The sequence below is a fragment of the Bactrocera tryoni genome, chromosome 1, assembly GCF_016617805.1.
Source record: "Bactrocera tryoni isolate S06 chromosome 1, CSIRO_BtryS06_freeze2, whole genome shotgun sequence".
Taxonomy (NCBI): domain Eukaryota; kingdom Metazoa; phylum Arthropoda; class Insecta; order Diptera; family Tephritidae; genus Bactrocera; species Bactrocera tryoni.
In genome coordinates this window covers 14,683,003-14,702,848 of record NC_052499.1, presented here as the reverse complement: position 1 = coordinate 14,702,848, position 19,846 = coordinate 14,683,003, and the positions used below count along the sequence as shown (strand labels likewise).

Sequence of the window (19,846 nt, the reverse complement as noted above, 5' to 3'; positions counted from 1 at the left end):
TACAAAAAAGTGATTCGCGTATGCCTATGATATTGACAGTTTACTAGATAGCGGGGTAGCATAGCTAGATCAAACATTTTCTCGGGACTCGCAATGATATATGTATGTGCATATGTATGTATGTAAATAAGTGCTATACGTCTGGCTGTGGGAGAACCAAAGTAGCATAAGTCCTGTGTTAGGCATCCCTACAACTCATGAAATTAATAATTAATTAATTTTTATATCCTACTATTTGATGCACACAGCAAAAAGACCCAGAACAGACCATACCAGAATATTTAAAGAGAGAAAGGGTGTAGTATTGAATAATCAAGTTAATTTCAGAGAATCTGCGAACATAAGATTCAGCCAGAGAACATAAAACAATTATCAATAAATAAATAATTTAAAAAATCTTTTATGTTCTCTGATTCAACTTTATTGAAACTCAATTCAAACCAGTGTTAGGGGAAAATCTCTCTCCCTCTCTCGCTCTCATACATGCCATCGGCAACTCTTCCACGCACCAGAGTCTCTTTACTTACTTCACTATCAATTCCAGTCGACAATTTGTGATCAAGCGATTCTCCACATTGCTACAGCTGTGTGCTTGTGTGTGTGTGAAACTAACACACACTTGGGTGTGCCTGCGATTGACTGGAGCTCCAGGCCGCCACACTGACTGCCGCCGAATATGCGGCGCGGCAATTCATTTGAGTATCTGAGTACGTGGAGATCGGTTCGGTGTGCTTTACTGAATTTATGCATTGCGGATAAAACGGCGCAACAACAACGATTTTTCTAAGACGTGAGGGTGTAGTAGGACGTGTGCGATAAGAAGCTAAAAGTTTAAATATAAAAATTCGTATTGGCGAAGCGCGAGCAAACGAAGGGTGCTTATTCGAATAGTGCAAGTGTTTTTATTACATACATAAATACATACATATGTACATATCTATATACAAATACATATATGTATTTGTGTTGTTGCAAAAGCAGCTGACGTGCAAAATTCAAAATCATTGAGTATTAATCATAAATAAATAAAACAAATAAGAATTGCTAAAGTTTAAAGTGTGCGATAAGCCCAACGCCGAGGCAAAAGCGAGAGTCAAAGGAAGCGAGCGTGTAGCCAGCTAAGCAGCAGCGTATAAAATTTATCGAAAACCATAGAAATCAAGACGTTGACGGAATATTGTGTACGTGTTACAGTTGGTTGTTGTTTTACATTATACTTATAGTATTGTTATTTTTTTTTTGTTTTCACAATTTAATAAGTTTTGCGTATGCTGCTCACATGAGTGTATTTGTGTTGCTGTATTTTAACCAAATAAATTTTTAAGTTTGTTATTATTAATTTTTTTCTCACAATATTGTTTTTGCGCCCGCACAAATGACGTAATGGCATAATAATGACCTTGTAAGCTGTCATTAACGCCGTCGTTGTGGCTGTCACTGTCACTGCCACTGTCGCTGTCATTTTCGTCTTATACATTTGCATGCAAATTATTATTTTGATATCATTATTGCAACTGTGAATCTTGCAAATACTTTTTAGGGTTAGGTTGAGCTGTTTACGTTTCCACAGCGGCAATAAATAAATTGCGCGATATGCGTTAAAAGCAGATGTCAATTTATTTGGCTTTAAAATCTGAAATAAGATAGTTAAGCAGAAAATAGTGAAAAAAACTGTGAAAAAACATTTATTGTATTATTTTGAAAATTGTGTTCCAGCTATATGAATTTTTCCAGAACTTTATAAGTAAAACGGTAAAAATAACAACACTGTTTGTGTTTGAGATTACATTGAGAGCCGTTTTCTCCATGTCTGGCTAGCAGCCATCTGTCAGTTAAGGGGTTACATGGGTTTCCTCGGGTAAAAACAGCCTTTTTTCAACAATTCTTTTCTCATATAAAAAATGAAATATTTTATTACAATTTGTTTATTGTTGCAAACATACACTATTACCAAAAAAACTTAAAATTTTGAAAAAAAAAAATATATTTTAAACTCGGCCATTGCGATGACCCCTCGGAAAAAATGCGCTCGCGTTGGCAGGATAACTTTTTATAGGATCATCTAAAGTGAAAAATACGTGTTTTAGTTAAAAACTTAACTTAGAACTTGCACAAAGGTAAGTAAAGAACTGAAATTTCATTGGACATTTCGCGACATTTATTTTTAAATAGTTATAATCGAAAAAAATCCTACGTTCAAGTCTTTAAGAAGTGTATCTCAAACACTAGTGTAAAATTTCATGAAGATCGAATGATTAGTTCTTAAGAAATCTTGCCAACCGACTTCAAAAGCACTTTTTCGAGAAAAACGTGTTTAAAAACGACGCACTTAGCTCAGTTAGCCTTCAGCACACAAGTTCTCAAGGCTTTATCTTCGAAACTATTACTCGGATCAACTTGAAAATTTAGGTAAAAGATGTTGTCGAATTTAATAAGCCAATAAAACAACTGATTTTTTGAAACCCGTAAACCCATCTAACCCCTTAAAACGAAGTTCTTTGCCGAAAAAAGAAATCTTGGTTAAGTTAGTCACAACTTAACTGACAGCTGGCTGCAAACTAAACATTGAGAATTAATGGTTTGTCAAAACAGTCTTGCGGTATTTTCGCTAGTTGGCGCTGAAAGCGCGTAGTTCTAGTTTTATTCGTCGCATCGGGTCATGCTATACCTTTTTGGAAAGCCCATTTCACGCGCTAACACGTGTTTGATTGATTGTCGTTTCTTTTAAGTTGTTCGTGAGTTATAGCCTCGCAAACATGGAGCAAAATAAAGAGAAAATACGGCATATTTTACAGTACTACTACGATAAAGGCAAAAATGCATCTCAAGCCGCCAATAAAATTTGTGTAGTTTATGGACCCGATACAGTTACCATTTCCACCGCACAACGATGGTTTCAACGTTTTCGTTCTGGTGTAGAGGTGGTCGAAGATGCGCCACGCTGCGGAAGGCCTGTCGTCGAAAATTGCGATAAAATCGCTGAATTGGTCGAAAGAGACCGGCATAGTAGCAGCCGTAGCATCGGTCAAGAGCTGGGCATGAGTCATCGAAAATTCCTTTCAATTTCAAAAAAAAAAAAAAATTCAATAAAAATACCGCATGACTTTTTTGACAACCCATTATATGCCAAATTTCGTGAAGATATCATGTTATATACAAAAGCTTTCCATACAAGAACTTGATTTTGTTCGGTCAGTTTTTATAGCAGTCCGTTCAGTAAAATCTAAATTTGTCAATTTTGTGTATTGTTCTTAAGAGAACTTTCTCAAAACACCAAAAAACTTGGCTTTATATGAAAATAATAATGAAATTTATACAGCCATGGGAGCTGTTCGGTGAGGACTGTCCGTGTTAGGAAATTTCACTGTATTTCATAAAGTCGCTCATTATTAGAAAAAAATTATATTTTTTTAATTATCACAATCAGCTTATTAGCACAAGTTATGCCAATTCTTAGCCAGCGCATACATAGATAGTAAATGAAAAAGTTCTTCAATAATACAAAAAAAAAGAAACAATAATTGGACAAAACGTGAAAACGTGCTAAAATCACTTTATGTAAGCCGACAACGTTATGTGGCAACAAAAAAATGAAACTATGCTAAATAATTAAGTATGTACATATGTATGTTTGTATTTCATATGTATGTACAAACATATATTAACCTTAACCAGTTTCTGTATTTGCCCTGTAGGAAAAATCTGTTGATGAATGAATTGGAAGCTGGGACATCTGGTTGACAAATGCATTTCTGATTTTAGTCAATATTTATAGCTCCCTCTACTCTAAAGGGCCAGCCAGTAGCGAGTTTATATAGGCCCATAGACAATATTCGACATTCACGGAAATCTACTCAAGAACATTGAACACTGTTCCATCGTGAGAAGTCTTACACACCAAATTTAAGGGGTTATATGGGTTTACGGGTTTCAAAAAATCTAATTTTTTATTGTCTTATTAAATTCTAAAACCCCTCTAGAATATTGTCTTAAATTAAGTTGATACGAGTAATAGTTTTGGAGATAAAGCCTTTAGAACTTGTGCGCTCGGGACTAGCTAGGCGAAGTGCGCTGTCTTTGAACGCGTTTTTCTCGAAACTGTGTTTTTGAAGTCGGTTGTCAAGATTTCTCAATAACTACTCAACCGATCTTCATGAAATTTTACACAAGTCTTTGAGATACAGTTGTTAAAGAGTTGGATGAAGGATTTTTTTTAATTTTAATTTCTTTATAAAAATGTCTGGCAAAAATCCGATTTTCAGTTTTCTTTCCTTCGTGCAAGTTCTAATTTAATGTTTTAACTAAAACAATGAAAAACTAAAAAAATGGCGTCCCAATGGCCGAGCTTAAAATATATTTTTCCAAAAATTTCAAAATTTTTTTGTTAATAGTATGTGTTTGTAACAATAAAGATTTAAATAAAAAATTTAATTTTTTGTATGAGAAAAAAATTGTTGAAAAAGACTGTTTTTAGGCGAGTAAACCTATGCAGCCCCGTTCCCACGACAGTTGGGCCTACGCAACCGGAACGGATCAGAATTATTTTCCGGCCAAGGACTGCCACATCGGCGGATTTCTGCCGCTACAACAACAACAACGTGCAACCCCTTAATAACTTGTACCAACCACTTACCGATCCTTCATACTGTCTGTATGTATCGAATGTATGTATGTCTGTAGTGTTTGCTCGGTGTTTTATCAAAATTTATAAAATGTTTCACAAGTTCATAATCGAAAAACGGCAGCACCGACAGTAGATAAATCAAATTATACCAGCGCCGGAAAATCGGTAGGCGTTCAAGCGCTACCGGCATATTCACACACATACATACATATGTACATGTATAGCAACACATACATACTTACATAAAAGCATTTTGTCACACAAAAAGCATGAAAGTAAATACAATAAACGGAATGACTAGGCAAAGCAGCGAATATAATGATAAACGCTTGCATAAGTATATATTTATATATACATATGTACTTATATATCTATGTATATGCATGTGTGGTTATTTATACATATGTATATGTATATACAATTTATGTATGCACATACATATACACGTGCATATAAGTAGATAAACGCATCATATGAGATAATAATCAACATTAACAACAACAACAACAACAACGCTAAACAATAATAAAACAATACGAAGGCAATAACAACAATATTAATTAAGTTGAACGCAAACGCAACAACTACAACAACAGCAATGCATCACATTAATATTAAATTAGAAAGCCATCCCAGCTTGTCTCATTTTCACTTATCTAAACGTTTTGTTGTGCTTTTTGTTGTTGTTGCCACTCATTGTTACTATTTTATTTAAGGCTTCATTGCCTATTTGTATCGAACTCACGTCGCAAATGCGTCGTTTCTGGAATTTCCAAAGGTTTTTTGTCGAGTTGTGCAATTGCGTTTATTAAACATATTTATATGTACTATGTACTATGTACATATGTGAGTGTGTGTATGTTTGTATGGATGTTCGCATGATTATACTTATTAGTAGCAACCAATCTGGCCGACACTAAATTGTGGCTGTAACGGCGTCAAAGGCGAAACAGCACAATGGAATAAGTTAATAACATACACATGCGCATACATACACATACATACATATATACAGATTCACAAAAAAACTCTCGTCTGCCTTTCGTGCCTTTATTGTGCTCTGATGATCACTTCGACGGGTGTGTCTCTTTGTTTGTGGCGCATTACTGCTGTTGCTGTTGTTGTAGTTGTGTAGGCGCTAGTTGCGTTGAGTGTGTTGGCCCCGCCATCGCCTCAATCGTTAATGTGTACGAGTTTTTCACCTTATTTTGCATAATTCACGTTGGTGATAAAACTGGTTTTACATCTATTGGACATTAAACGAGCGAGTGATTAGCATTTCTTTCCACTTTCGGTTATTTGTTATTGTCATTTTGGCGCAACACTCTTTCCACTGCCGAGTTTGAGAACGGCAACAGGTTGTTTGAGTACTTAATGAAATGATAAAATATTATCAAAGCGATAAAATATGTATTAATTATTCGTTACGTGCCAAGTAATACATTTTATTAGTTATGCATACAGATAAATCCGTTGGCAATTTGTTAAAATAGCTTAAGTTAACTTATTTTTAGCGAGCACTAAACTAATTGAGTTCCCTTAACCTACTACTTTTTCGAGACTCGTGTTTTTTCTCAAAGAATAGCGGGAAACTTCAGCTTTATTCTATGAAAAAAGATACTAAAGCTCATGTTCAGATTTTTTTAGAACACTCTAGCAGACAGATTTTTACTTCTTCACTTAAACTACTTAATCAACTGCTATAGTAGTATGTATGTACATTAGGGTGTGCCATTTGAGGCAACCTTTTTTTTCAACTGAAAAACAGGCTCAAAACTTTCGAAATGTGTAAAAAAAAGTCACTCAAAAGATGAGCTCTTAATATTAATATTAAGAGGTGCCTCTTTCAAATTTTTTGTTTTCCATATAAATAACATGGAAAAAAATCATTTTTTTGTGGTGGTTATTGTGCGGAGGTTATTATATGTGCACGCGATGGCTGCCAGTAGGGATGATAACTAGATTCCGATTCTACTCGAAAATCGGGTTTTCTCGTAAAATAATCGATTTTTCGGAATCGATCTTCAGTAGTCGAAGTCGATTAAGAATCGATTCTTGACATTAGAAGATAGGTTAGTAAAAATAATTGATAAATAAAAAATACAGTGAAAGCTCTAATAAATGGACGCTCTATTAAGCAGACATCTCCATTAACCATGTACATTGTTGATGTTTATTAAGTACAATCTATTAAGTGGACAACTCTATTAACTGGACAGAAAGGTTGGTAACCAGACATTGAGAAATCAGCCTTAAATTCGTTAGCATAGCATAGCAACGTCTGGCCAGATCCACTAGTTCATATACATTCATATGTACGTGTGTGTATTTTATCTTGGAAATTTTTGCTAAAATAAAAGTTAATTTGACACGCGTGTAAACAGTTATTATTTTTTTGCTCAGCAACAACAAATTGTTATTCGATGTTTGATAAAGTTAAAGCGCATTGTTACTATCAGACAGGTGTTGAAGCGTTTGAAAAAGGCAAGAAGTGAAAAAGTTCCATTTAAAAAGGAAGATGAAATAATAAAAATCAAACGAAAAATAATTTGCCGGCGATGGGGCGTCGGCCAGAGGAAGAGGAGTGATTGAATTTTTAAGGGTTAAAAACGGTTCATCTCAATTTGCGTGGAAAATCGTAAATCTTATGGAAAAAGCTTACCTGGCAAAGTTTTGTGTAATACAAGGATCTATAACTTTTGTACTTTTTTTTTGTTTACTTTTTTCACATAACCTCAAATTTTATGTGAAAACACAAAAATAAGCAAGTGCTGAGTTTTTTCTTTTTGTCTGTTACAAAAAAAATCTTACACGTTTACGCGAGATGTCAGCCTTCGCTCTAACGAGGACATCAACCAGCTGGTCAGCGGCATCTTCACAATTAAGGGCTTCACATTCCAGGTGCATATCCTTAAATCGTTATCTTCACTTCCTTTGCCATGGTCGCCATCAGAAGTGGGGTTTTTCTTCCGAGAATGAAAAGGAACAAATCATTGGGGGCGTTTTTTACGTGGCGGGTCCCAAACTCGGCGCACAACACTGTGGAGGGTATGTTTCGCCTTCTCATTTTAGCTCGCCTTCAAACGGATGTTCTTTGGCTACTCAGAGGATACTTGGTCTGCAGCCGGAAGTCGTGCGCTGCTTGAGCCATATGTAGAATAATCGTTTCTGGCCACACCCAAGCGAATGACAATCAGAGAACTTTCCTCATTTGCGTGAATTTTTACACATGACTCCATTCTTCACTGTTTCATAGACTCTTTAATTATTTTAATACAAAATATTCGTGATTTTAGCCTTTTTTACTTGGTATCTGAAAAGGACTAATCAATTCAAACGAAAATTCCCAAATAATAAAATATTTGCTTTTTTTCAGTCGGCAGACTTTTTCTTCATTTGAATCTATATTTCTTGATGGTGTAAAAATGTACATTACTATGATAGTTTTCTTAGAAACTGCAAAAAAGGTCTCACTTAACGGTTCAAAGCTACTTTTGATTATTCGATATTTTTTTGGCACTTAAATATTCGTGTTGCTGATTAACTAGAATCTTCTAAATAATTTCACTATATTTTCATTGTTTCCAAATTTCATGATAAGGCGCATATTTCAAGCGTGATTCAATAAACAACTTCAACTGCTTTTCCTTTAAAAACAAAAGGCATTGAAATACCTTCAACAATTATTTCAAAAAACCACTCACACATTGAAGAGCATTTCACTTGAAATGAGTTGTTAAGCTAAACTTCTGAATAAGTACATATGTATACCTATATGTATGTACCTATATATATATACAGTGAAATTCCTCATAACTGGACTCCTACCGTTGCAGTGTTTTTGTGCGGCTACGGGAGGGAGCTGTCAATATGTAAGGGCGTGACAAAAACGATTGCTTAAAATGCAATCTTAGAGTCAGAAACTGTAATTCAGACCTACACTTATACTGAACTGAGAATTTGAAAGAGCGAGAACTATAATTTGACACAATTTTCCTGAAATTTTTCCTGAAATCTTGTCCGTTTAACAGAGATAATTTGAACGAATTATTACCAAACCAGCATCCGTGTCCGGTTATGGGATTTGCTTTTATATAAAAATTGTACAGTTATGGAAGATGTTCGTAATATGTAGTTTCACTGTACATGTACATATGTTATATAACTAAATAAAAAATTTCCATATTTTTCATCACTTCTCGCACTTGTAGTTTATAAATTTCTGATTCAAATATCTGACGATTGTTTACAAGTAGTTCACCTGACGCACTCAACACGACTATATGAAGAATTCTGTATGTACATTTTGGATACCACTACATACTATATATTATATATATGTATATACATACATATGTATGTATGTAGATAAAGAATTGATTAGCGCGTTTTCAATTATAAATTGTTGCTTCATTAAATTCAGTGAGAGCTTGCGGTTTCAACGAAGAGTTTGTTTATACGAAAAGCACAGTCATACAAGTATAAAATGGAAATATATAAAAACGTATATTCTTTGTTAAAATCAGGTGTTTATTTGCAAAAATAAAATCATTTATATGTATGTAGATATGTAGCTATATGAATATGACTCCTCTGCCTCTATTTTAGAGATGGCTGTGTGTAAAAGTGTTACGTAACTCAGAGTTACGCGTGTAGGTCAAGAGATTTTTTTTAAGTATTACGCGAAAAACATATATGTACATACATACATACATAAACAAAAAAGGAGAATTACATATATAATGTAAATATTTTTTCCGTCCAGAAAAGGATTTAAGAGATCTGATATTTTCTTTGTTCCAAATAAAAAAGCGGTTTACGCAAACGTTACTCCTATCCAGCAATTAAAAATTTCAATTTTTTCCGTTGAACTCGTGTATTTGGAAATCTGGATGATGTCTAACAACGCATCTAGACTTTTAGGAGGCTCTTTAAGATACCTTCTTTTTCTTTAATGGTGTAGACTCCGCCCGCTTACGCGGTTATAGTCGACTTTAGCCGACAGCGCGCCAGAGTTTCTTCTCTTCGCTATTTGGCGCCAATTCGAGATACCAAGTTCAGCCAAGGCCTTCTCCGCTTGATCTCTCCAACGGAGTGGAGGTCGTTCTCTTCCTCTGCTTTCCTCGGCGGGTACTGTATCGAATACTTTCAGAGCCGGAGTGTTTTCGTCCATTGACCTTGCCACATGACTTTGCCAGCGTAGCCGTTGTCTTTTAATTCGCTGAACTATGTTAATGAAACTTGTACAGCTCATCGTTCCATCGACTGCGGTACTCGCTGTTGCCAATACGCAAAGGACCATAAATCTTCTGCAAAATCTTTCTCTCAAACACTCTTCAGGTCGACTCTTCAAATGTTGTATTGTACATGTCTCTGCACCATATAGCAGGACGGGAATTATGCGGGACTTGTAGAGTTTGGTCTCCGTTCGTCGAGAGAGAAATTTAGTTTTCAATACACAGTGCAAAGTAGCACCTGTTGGCAAGAGCGAGTCTGCGATGTATTTCAAGGCTGATATTGTTGTTGGTGTTGATGCTGGTTCCAAGATAGACGAAGTCATCTACGACTTTAAAATTATGACTGTCAGCAGTGACGTGCGAGCTAAGTCGCTCATCCGATGACTGTTTGTTTGATGACAGGAGATATTTCATTTTATCCGCGTTTCCAACCACGCTTCGCTTCCTTATCCATACTGGAAAAAGCAAAACTAACGCCGCGGTTGTTGAGGCCAATGTTATTAATATCATTGGCGTACGCCATCAGCTGTAGACTTTTTATAGAATATTGTACCTTCTCTATTTAGTTCTGCAGTTTGTATTATTTTTTCCAGAAGCAGGTTGAAGAAGTCGCACGATAGGGAGTCTTTTTGTCTGAAACCTTGTTTGGTATCGAACGGCTCAGAGGGGTCCTACTCTCGATCCTTACGGAGCTACACAGAGATATTAGCTGGGACTAAAATCCCCTTACCTTATTGTCTTCTCTCTAAATCACCCCGAGTTTCTGATTATATTTAACTAAATTATCTGTTCAAAAACACCGGAACGAACCGTTGTCACGAAACCATTGACCGACAGTTGTGATTATTTTTCTATATAAAGTCTTGCATATAAGATGTTTTATAGTCTACTCCGCTTATATAATAGTCATTGTATGGCGTTCCTAGTCTAATGGCATGTCCTGCTACTAGAGTTCGTATCTCATTATTATTTGAATTTTAATAGTCGACATGTGTGGCCTATATTCCTTTCATGTCACGTTTACCTGCCTGATAAGCAGGTCATGGATTGACTTACTGAGACTCAGCCATATTTATAACAGATTTATCGAACTGCTGGCAGATAGAAGCTGATTTTGGGGTCCAGTTTTGCTGAAAAGACACCACCTCCCACTCGGTTATCTAGTTTGGACCCAACCGTCTCGATGCTTAACCCTGCACTCTTGTCAACTCACACTTTTCCCAATCCTTTCAGGAAGAGAAGGCTTTGCTCTATATATGTATCTCTCTTAAACACTCTCTTTTTTTCAAAATTTGCTCAAAATTAATTATTTTGACAACTAAAATGAGATAACATCCATATTTATTATATTTAACAACATTTTTTCCCCCATTGTATTCAGCAGTTTTTTTAGGTTTTCCTTTTTTATACATATTTATGTAGATTATGTGTGAAATTCCGCGACTCTTGTTCGTTATCTGCAATACATATGTATATACACATGTAATCGTACATATAACTTATTGTGAATTTTTACTTTCTCTTCCTTCTGATTTGCCACGAAAGTGCGCTTTGAACGCCTACTCCTCTGACGACAATGAATGTTTACAAATGACAAGTGGTCTGGAACCGGCACTCAGGCCGCTTTTCATGACCCACACTTGTGGCGTTGCGTCTGCTTGGTGTGCAACAGATAAGTCATGGCACTACATACAATTTAACGGTTTTCTGTATCGAAAGTTGTATGCACTATCGCATTACTATTATTTTCAGTGCTGGACTTGTATGTATTATTTATTATACACATTCAGCACAATTGCAACACTTATTACAATATAATCGCATTGTCGGCAACTGACGTCGATGTCTTTGACATTTCTATAAAAATGAACCGACAGAGTTGCTTTGGCATAACAAGTAGTTGACATTTATGTAGAGTGCATTCAACTGTTATTGTTGATTATGAAAATAATTGAATGTATACGTATGTATATACATATGTGTATGTATAATATACTTACATATATACGATCTATCAATGTAAAATTATGATAAAAACAAAAAAAGGTATTGTTAAATAAAATCCAAATATCAGTCAACAGACTGAGGTTAATGCTAATGAGAGAGTGAGAGAATAAAGATAGTTGAACTTAATACATATGTATACTCTAAGTTTACTATACTTCGATGCCATTATGTATGGTACTCTCGATTTCTTTTGAATGACCACCACGGGCACCAAGAAATAGTCTAACGGCGTCAAATCGCACGACCTAGGCTGGCCCTCTGACTGGGCCATTTCGTGTGGTAACACGTTCATCAAACTTGGTTTTCAATAAATCGATTGTTACATTCGAGGTGTTATTTGTGGTGCCGTCCTGTTGAAACCACATATTGTCCAAGTCCATATCACCCAATTCGGGCCAAAAATATTCAGTTATAATTGAGCGGCAGCGATTCCCATTCACAGTAACGTGCCGGTCTTAATCATCACAGAAAAAGTACGGTCCAAAGACGCCGCCGGCTCAAAAACCGCAGCAAATCGTAATTCGATTTCGGGATGCAATGGTGACTCATGTAATACGTGTGGATTGCTGCTTGACTATTTTGCTTATTAACGAAGCCATTTAGCAAGAAATGAGCCTCATCGCTAAAAATGATTTTTCGACGAAAATCCGCATCATTTTCAAGTTTATGTTTAGCCCAATTCACGAACTTACGACGATTCTGTTGGTCAAGCGGCTTCAGTTCTTGTGTTAATTTGATCTTGTAAGGATGTAGGAAAAGTTATTTTCGCAAAATTCGCCACAACGACGTCGCCAAGATGCCCAAAGCTTGAGAACGACGTGTGAGAGACTGAGTTGGGTCTTCCTCAATTGATGCGCTACCGGCAGCAATATCCTCGACACTACAGTCAATTCTTTATCTCACTGGCACGAGAACATTTTGTACTGTGCTTGTGGATTCAAGTTTTACCACTAAACGCTCAATTGTTGAACTGACAGCATGATTATGACGACCATAAATTGGACGTACAGCTCTTAAAGTTGAGGCCACTGACTCCGAATTTGGGTAGTAAATTTTAATAATTTCGAATCGTTGTTCGATCGTATATCTTTCCATGATGAAGCGGGAAATTTTACTGAAGAAAAATATCAAAAGAGCGGGAAAATATGTGCCGTCGTTTGCTGTCATTTGTAGCGCCGTTTTTAAAAACCCTTATAACTTTTGTTTAAAAATAATTTTATCTGACTTTTAGTCAAGAGTTGTTGTTTTCAACACTTATTTTAAAAGTACTTTTAGTAAATTCCGAATGAAGACGATTCGAAATTTTTTTCGAGTTAAGCCTTATCATGAAAACTCAACATTTTTCGGAGGAATTGTGACAGAAGGATTGAATATTTTGAGCGAAAGTTTCGTTCTTTTCCACGAAAGTAGCGCTGGTGCAATAAAGCTACAACTCAAGACTTTAATCGCCGTTTTTCAAAACTTGTTGTACTACCCTGGTAATTTAGAAAATAAAGTACATACACATATGTAAGTATAACTTAACACATTCAAGTGAGTCGATTTTTAACTCACATATCATTTCATATTCCCTTTTGCTTGGTTAAACCCATTCCCAGTATAAATATCACGACATTCTTGGCTGGCTTATCACATTTCTATTTGCAACATGAACCATTCCTTTTTAACAGCGCATAATGTGTGTTTGAAATAAGTTCCTTGGAATTTTTTTTTATGAAAACAATAGATATTTGCAATCAGTTACTACTCAATTAAAACATATACTTACATATGTATATAGAACATGAAATCCGATACTCAGCACTACTTTGTCATGCTTATTATTATTAAAATATTATATATTACTATATACGAGTATTATGACACCACACATTGGAAATGTCGGTGCTCAAAGTGGACGCACAGTAATTGGTGGCAGCTTCTTGTAGGAAGAATTGTGCGCAACAACAAAAAGCCAAACCATCAACTTCTTTGTTGATGGCGCTCGCGGCTTAATCGCTTTTTAATCACAGCTCATTAGACGTCAGTGGTTCCGCCGCCGACAGCTAGTAATCAGCATTGTTTACTCTAGTTACCATACATACATACATATATGTATGTATATGGGTGTATATAATAAGTGCCTTTTTGTTATTATTAATAGGCAGCTAGCAGACTGCCTGCGATTTCGGTTCTCCTTTTCTGGCTTTGTGCTTATGCGTCGCTTCGTCTGGACCAAACATACACTTACCTATTATGCACGCACTTGTTGCATGCTGTTCTGGGTATACATACATACATACTTAGGTATTAAAACGAGTATGAAAGGATGCTGTTTGCTGTTATTTTTGGTGGCGCTGACTTGCTGGCCTTCGTCTTATCAAATTGGCGGGAAATTTTTTTTACATTTTTTTCTTTGTACGTTCAGTACTAAATCAATACTGTGTTTACTTTGCCGTAATAAGTACGAATAATGAGTTGTTATTTTTGTAAAAATCCTATTTTGAAAGTATATAAATTGTGACAAAAAAGTATGCGGAAATTGTAAATAAAACGTGAAATATTTAACTATTCATCAATATTTACATATGTTGTTGCTTTCAAAATAATCCCCACCAAATGTAATACACTTATGCCAAGAAGTTTTCCAGTGCTCGAAATACTTTTCATAAGCACTTTTTGTGGCGGCCTTCAGCTCCTTGAGCGAATTTTAATTCATCTCTTCGATCGACAGAAAAAGGGTTCCATGGAGCGGTAATTTCGGTTTGGGGAACAAGAAAAAAGCAAAAGGAGCCAAATCTGGTGAATACGGTGGGTTCATATATCGTATTCATTGCGTTTTTGGCTTTAAATTCGATCATAATCGTGGCTCGATGGTGATAATCGTGTAAAATCTATGAATTGTTCTTCCACTATTTCGGCCGTTTTCGATGGATGTTCTCACGCCAAATAGAACTCCTTATCGACCGTCTGTCCTCCCAGTACAAATTCATGATGCACCAAAACCTCGAATATCGAAAAAAACAATGAACATCTTCTTGATTTTTGAGCGGCTTTGGCTGGTTTTTTTTTGGTTTCGCCTCGTTTTTCCCTCCATTTCGAGGATTGTTGACTTGTTTGCATGGGAAACTCATAAACCCATGTAGTTATAAAGCTCGGGATCGGAATTCGCACGATCAAGTACGTCCAAAGAGACATGTTTGCAGTACTTTTAAAAATAAGTTCAGCTTTTTGGGACGAGTCGAGCAGAAACGCGTTTCATAAAAAAAAAAAAAATATCTACCCAAAATCATTCGAACGGACTCGCGGGTCTGTTGCCATCTCTCTAATACCTCCCTGATGATTCCCAAGCCCCATATTATTCATTTTTTTTTTTATTTTTTATCTCACGACCGTCTTTTAAGGCTTTGTATCACTCGTCGGCTAATGTTTTTGATAAAACTGAATAACTGCAAGACTTTTCCAACATTCGCAACTGTTGTAAACAAACCGCTTGACAGATCGCGCTCATTTTTGACATATTAATTAAGGACAGTCTTATCAACTTAGTGAAATACATTTTTCGAAATATTATTGAGCCGGGGAATTTACTTTCAATTTCGTTTGATCGTTCAGTTTATATGGTAGCTATGTGCTATAGTGGTCCGAACTCAAAAATTTATCCGATGATTGTACAGATTGTACAAATTTCGTGAAGATTTCTGGTCAAAGTAAAAATATTTCGATATAAGCACTTGATCCCGATTGTTCAATTTGTATGACAGCTACGATATAGAGATCCGATATCGACGGTTGAGTGAGACAAATGAGCAGCTTCTTAGGAAGAAAACAACGTATGTATCTGTCGATTACAAAACAATTTTATCATAAGTGATTCAATTCATTTTTCAAGTCCATATTGCTTCATTATTGTAGTCATCATTACTTTTTTGCAGTTTTCATAATAATTTCGAATGGTCAACGAGTTAATTGTACACTCACTTATAGCTAATACTGTAAAAAGATTAAATATCAATACTGCTGCTCCATATGTATATACATAAATATAGATATGTACTCGTAGGTACTTATATACTCATGTACACCATGTTAACGTTCTTTCCCTTGGAAAGTAATATTTTTCTAGGCCATATAAACACACATACATATGTATGTGAACATACATATATTATATTTATATATTTAACATTTGTCATAATGCCGCATAGATATTATTGTAATATCGTTCACTGCATGCCATTAGTTTTAATATTTCTGCTTGCCATTGATGACTAAGACCGATTTCTGTTTTCGTTTTGTGTTCTGTTACTTTTTTTGCCTGCAATATGTTTATACTCTCGCAACATGTTGCACAGATAATAATATATTTGTTTACCTAACGACTGTAAGTAGCACCTAAAACGAATCGAGATATACTTATATAGAGTTAGCACACATAGTGCCTTTAAGGTGCCCATCTTCCCTTGGTAATAGTATGTCATAATTGCCAAAATTGTATAAAATCTGGTAAATACATTTCATAGCTGCCATATGCCTAATATGAGGATTTTTAAATAGTCGCTTGACTTTATACCATAAATATCGGTAAATATGTGAGATATCTTAATTGAACTTAGAGCTGATCTCTTCTGCTAATAATATATAATGACTACAAAAATGGATAAAATCGGGTCTATACTATCACACTAGACTTCATATACCTTAGTATAACGGGTGATCCAAGTAGAGGTACTTTTTTCATTAGTTTTTTTTTTGACAAATCACGCATGAGTCGTGACATGTTGTCATGTTATTTCTGTTCAGTATTGTTTGGCATTTCATTATGGAAAGACTTATGCCGGGACAACGTTTATAAATCGTTCAAGATTATTACGAAAATCCACGTTCTGTGAAGAATGTGTTTCGCGCGCTTCGCTTAGCTTTGGTCAACATAATCAGCCTATTGACCTTGCTATTCGCAACAACATCACCCGTCTTGGACTGACGTATGGAACGACTTGACGCATTTACGTCGAAATCCTAAATTGAAAGCTTACAAAATACAGCTTATACATACAAGAACTGAAGCCGCTCGACCTTCCCAAACCACACCGCTTTGCTCTTGGGCTCTTGAAAAGTTCCAAGAAGATCCGACGTTTTTCAGCCAAATTTTGTTCAGCGATCATCCGCGTTTCTGGTTCAAGGGTATATAAACAAGCAAAATTATCGCACTTGAAACTAAAAGCAACCTGAAGAGATTCAAGAGCTGTCATTTCATCCAGAAAAAAAAAAAACGATTTGGTGTGGTTTGTGGGCCGATGGAATCATCGATCCATAATTCTTTAAAAATAATGCCGGTGAGAACATAACCGTCAATGGCGACTGTTATCGCGACTGTTACGTTCCCACGGCAGTCGGGTCTACGTAACCGGAACGGACCCGGATTTTTATCCGGTCAAGAACTGTCAACTCGGCAGAATTCTGCAGCTACAACAACAACACTGTTCTGGCGCCATGATAACTGGCTATTTGATGATTAAAATTGAAGCTTCTGATCTCGGCGACATTTGGTTTCAACAAGACTGCGCCACTTTCCAGATATTGCATTATTCAATGCATTTATTGATAAAACACTTTGGTGAACAGATAATTTCACGTTTTGGGCCGGTCGATTGGCCACCAAGATTGTGTGATATCACACCGTTGGACTGTTTTCTGTGTGAGTCTAAAGTCTATGCGGATAATCCCACTTCGTTTCAGGTCTTGGAGCAAAACATTTCGTGTCATTCCCCAGTTAACTTGATGCCGTATATATCGGACAATCCGTATGATATATTGGCAAAATTAAATTAACTTTACCACAGTTCCATGCCGAAAATGTGTGAAATCGGAAACATAATGATTTCTAGTAGTCTTTTGGTCCATAACCGGCGCTGGGCTATCAAACAAGTCTCTGTGGCAAGTATTATATTAACGAGCCAGCAGTTTTTATTTCAAGAATTTTCTAAAAACGATATAGCATTATGTCTTTTCGAAAATTGGAGCAACACTGTAAACTGTTTTAAAAAATAAATCACTTGTACTAAACATATTTAACCATTTATTTGATATTATTTTGAAACATTATTTCTTTGAACTCTTCTCTGCCAACATCCAATAATTACTTCACATGCAAATGTCAAAGTACTCAAGATCCAAACCCTTCCAAGTACTTTCCACAATATTGAAAAGTAGGCCAAATCCAGCGGTCGTGTCAAATGTTCAGTTGTGTTAATCTTGCTATAGATCTTTAACTTTTCCATTTCAAAATGCGTTGAATCAAGCCAAACCTTATATAGGCCATGATCAGCACATCTGGTCAGGAATAGGTTTAAATGTTCTTTGAAAATTGAGTTTTCGGGCAAATGTATAGCACGTAAGAGACGTTTTCTCAAACACATATCAGATAAACGAAAAACGGGTTGCTTTAACGAACGCATTTTCAGTTCGACAAAATGCCAAAAAAATAGATCGACAGGATACGCATAGTTGTTATTCAAATTATAGAACGCATGATGAAATTCATCCAATGTATCCACAAACACCCAGGATTGCTCTGTATTTTCGCAAAAGTCGCCACAAAGTTTAAACATATATTTGTAAACGTTCGCACTGATCAATATTTTGAAATCATGTCTGTTGAAGTCATCCCAATTCTTTGGATTCTGTACCGTAGCTGGCTTAGTCACAAATGTATTAAGATTTGCCGAAAAATGGGTGTAGACACATAAAGTCCATAGCATGGAGATAACAACTATAACTCGCAAAGTAACCAAACGTGGTAATCTAGCAGGTTTGCCCAACTCAAAATGGCTGGCAAGATAATTTGGATCAGTGAACGCCGACAGTACGGTCTCATGGTAAGGCCTGCCATCTAGCTTGTATTGCAACCATCGACAGCAATAGCACAAGGTCCATGTCATAATAGTGCTGACTATAATAATTTGAAAATATGTTTTATCCGCGTATGCTTCGTAAAAACTCTGTATTGTGCGGTACCACTTTATTGGTGTCATCAGACAAACATCGCTGATAGCAAAAGGGCTCGACCCCTCATTTAAATCTTGCATTCTCAACAAAAACTTGCTGGAAATGGGTATATCGATCACATTGTCGTGCGACATTTTGGCCACGCCCACTGGATCGTAATTATTTATTTTTATTGGTAACGGATAGAATAGTGTTGCATTTATGCTTGTTGCGAATGTTTGCAAAACTTTCACTAAATAACCTCCGACTTGTACACGTCCGTCCAGCTCGTACGCAAATGAGTGCGGTAGGATTTGATCGGGCATTGAGCGTATGCCATATCCATGTAGATTTTTCAAGCGACGCGGAAAAACCTCTACACCACCGGAACCGAACGTTTTCTCTTCTAAATGAAATTTCGGAAAAATTGTATAGCTGTAAAAAACTTTGGTCTGAGGAAAATCAACAGGGATTGCAACCACGTTAAGCATTTTTTCTACTTCGCACAATTGGAAAAGCTGCGATAGGTACTCATCGCGTTTCGACTTAAGGTCAGGCTCAGTTGCGATGAGTATTATACGTTTTTGTCGTATGCGATTGAGCGCCTTGGCAAGCATCCTTAGTTCCACTTCAAGATACTCCAACCGTGCGATGATGAGTATTTCACTGCTGAATAAATTTCCAATCTCGTAAGACGTATTTGCGTTTTGAATAATAGTCGGTTTCTTGAAATTTTCGACGACAACACGCAGCAATAAGTTAAGGGTTTCACTCTTTCGTACCTCTCCGTAAATCATACAGGTTTCAAACTTCTCTTCGGCATATATTTGCACAAGGAAATCCTTATAGAATTGTATCTGTTGTGGAATCTCTGTAGATACTGCTGTCTCCACCGATTTTGAACGAAGTAATGCAAACCATATTATCAAAATCGTTTTTTGCCAAGACTTAACCATGCCGAGACGAGTTTGATGTGTTAGCGCGTGGCGAAACTTTACTTTTGCAGGTCCGT

At 36.1% G+C, this 19,846-nt stretch overlaps 2 protein-coding genes across 2 annotated transcripts in view; one reads left to right on the top strand and one right to left on the bottom strand.

Annotated features, from left to right (window-relative positions):
* Positions 1-710: 710 nt before the first annotated feature.
* LOC120782643 (ras-like GTP-binding protein RhoL) overlaps positions 711-19,846 on the top strand; it is a 30,163-nt gene continuing 11,027 nt past the window's right edge. The window contains exon 1 of the mRNA XM_040115013.1: positions 711-1,181. The gene's annotated coding sequence lies outside the window, so the exon portion shown is untranslated. The remainder of the gene's footprint in view (positions 1,182-19,846) is intronic.
* Positions 5,728-19,451, bottom strand: LOC120782784. Its single transcript, XM_040115252.1, has 2 exons — positions 18,039-19,451; positions 5,728-5,826 (listed from the first exon to the last, which is right to left on the bottom strand). The coding sequence occupies exons 1-2, from the start codon at positions 19,449-19,451 to the stop codon at positions 5,728-5,730; spliced, it is 1,512 nt and encodes a 503-aa protein (XP_039971186.1).

What these genes read in the sequence shown, in the direction of transcription:
- LOC120782784 (XM_040115252.1), bottom strand. Translation starts at nt 19,451, where the DNA reads ATGCTTGCCAAGGCGCTCAATCGCATACGACAAAAACGTATAATACTC. An exon ending in ACTTTTCAATATTGTGGAAA is followed by an intron (nt 5,827 to 18,038) that starts GTACTTGGAAGG and finishes ATGCAAAATAAG; the next exon opens with GTGAAAAACTCGTACACATT.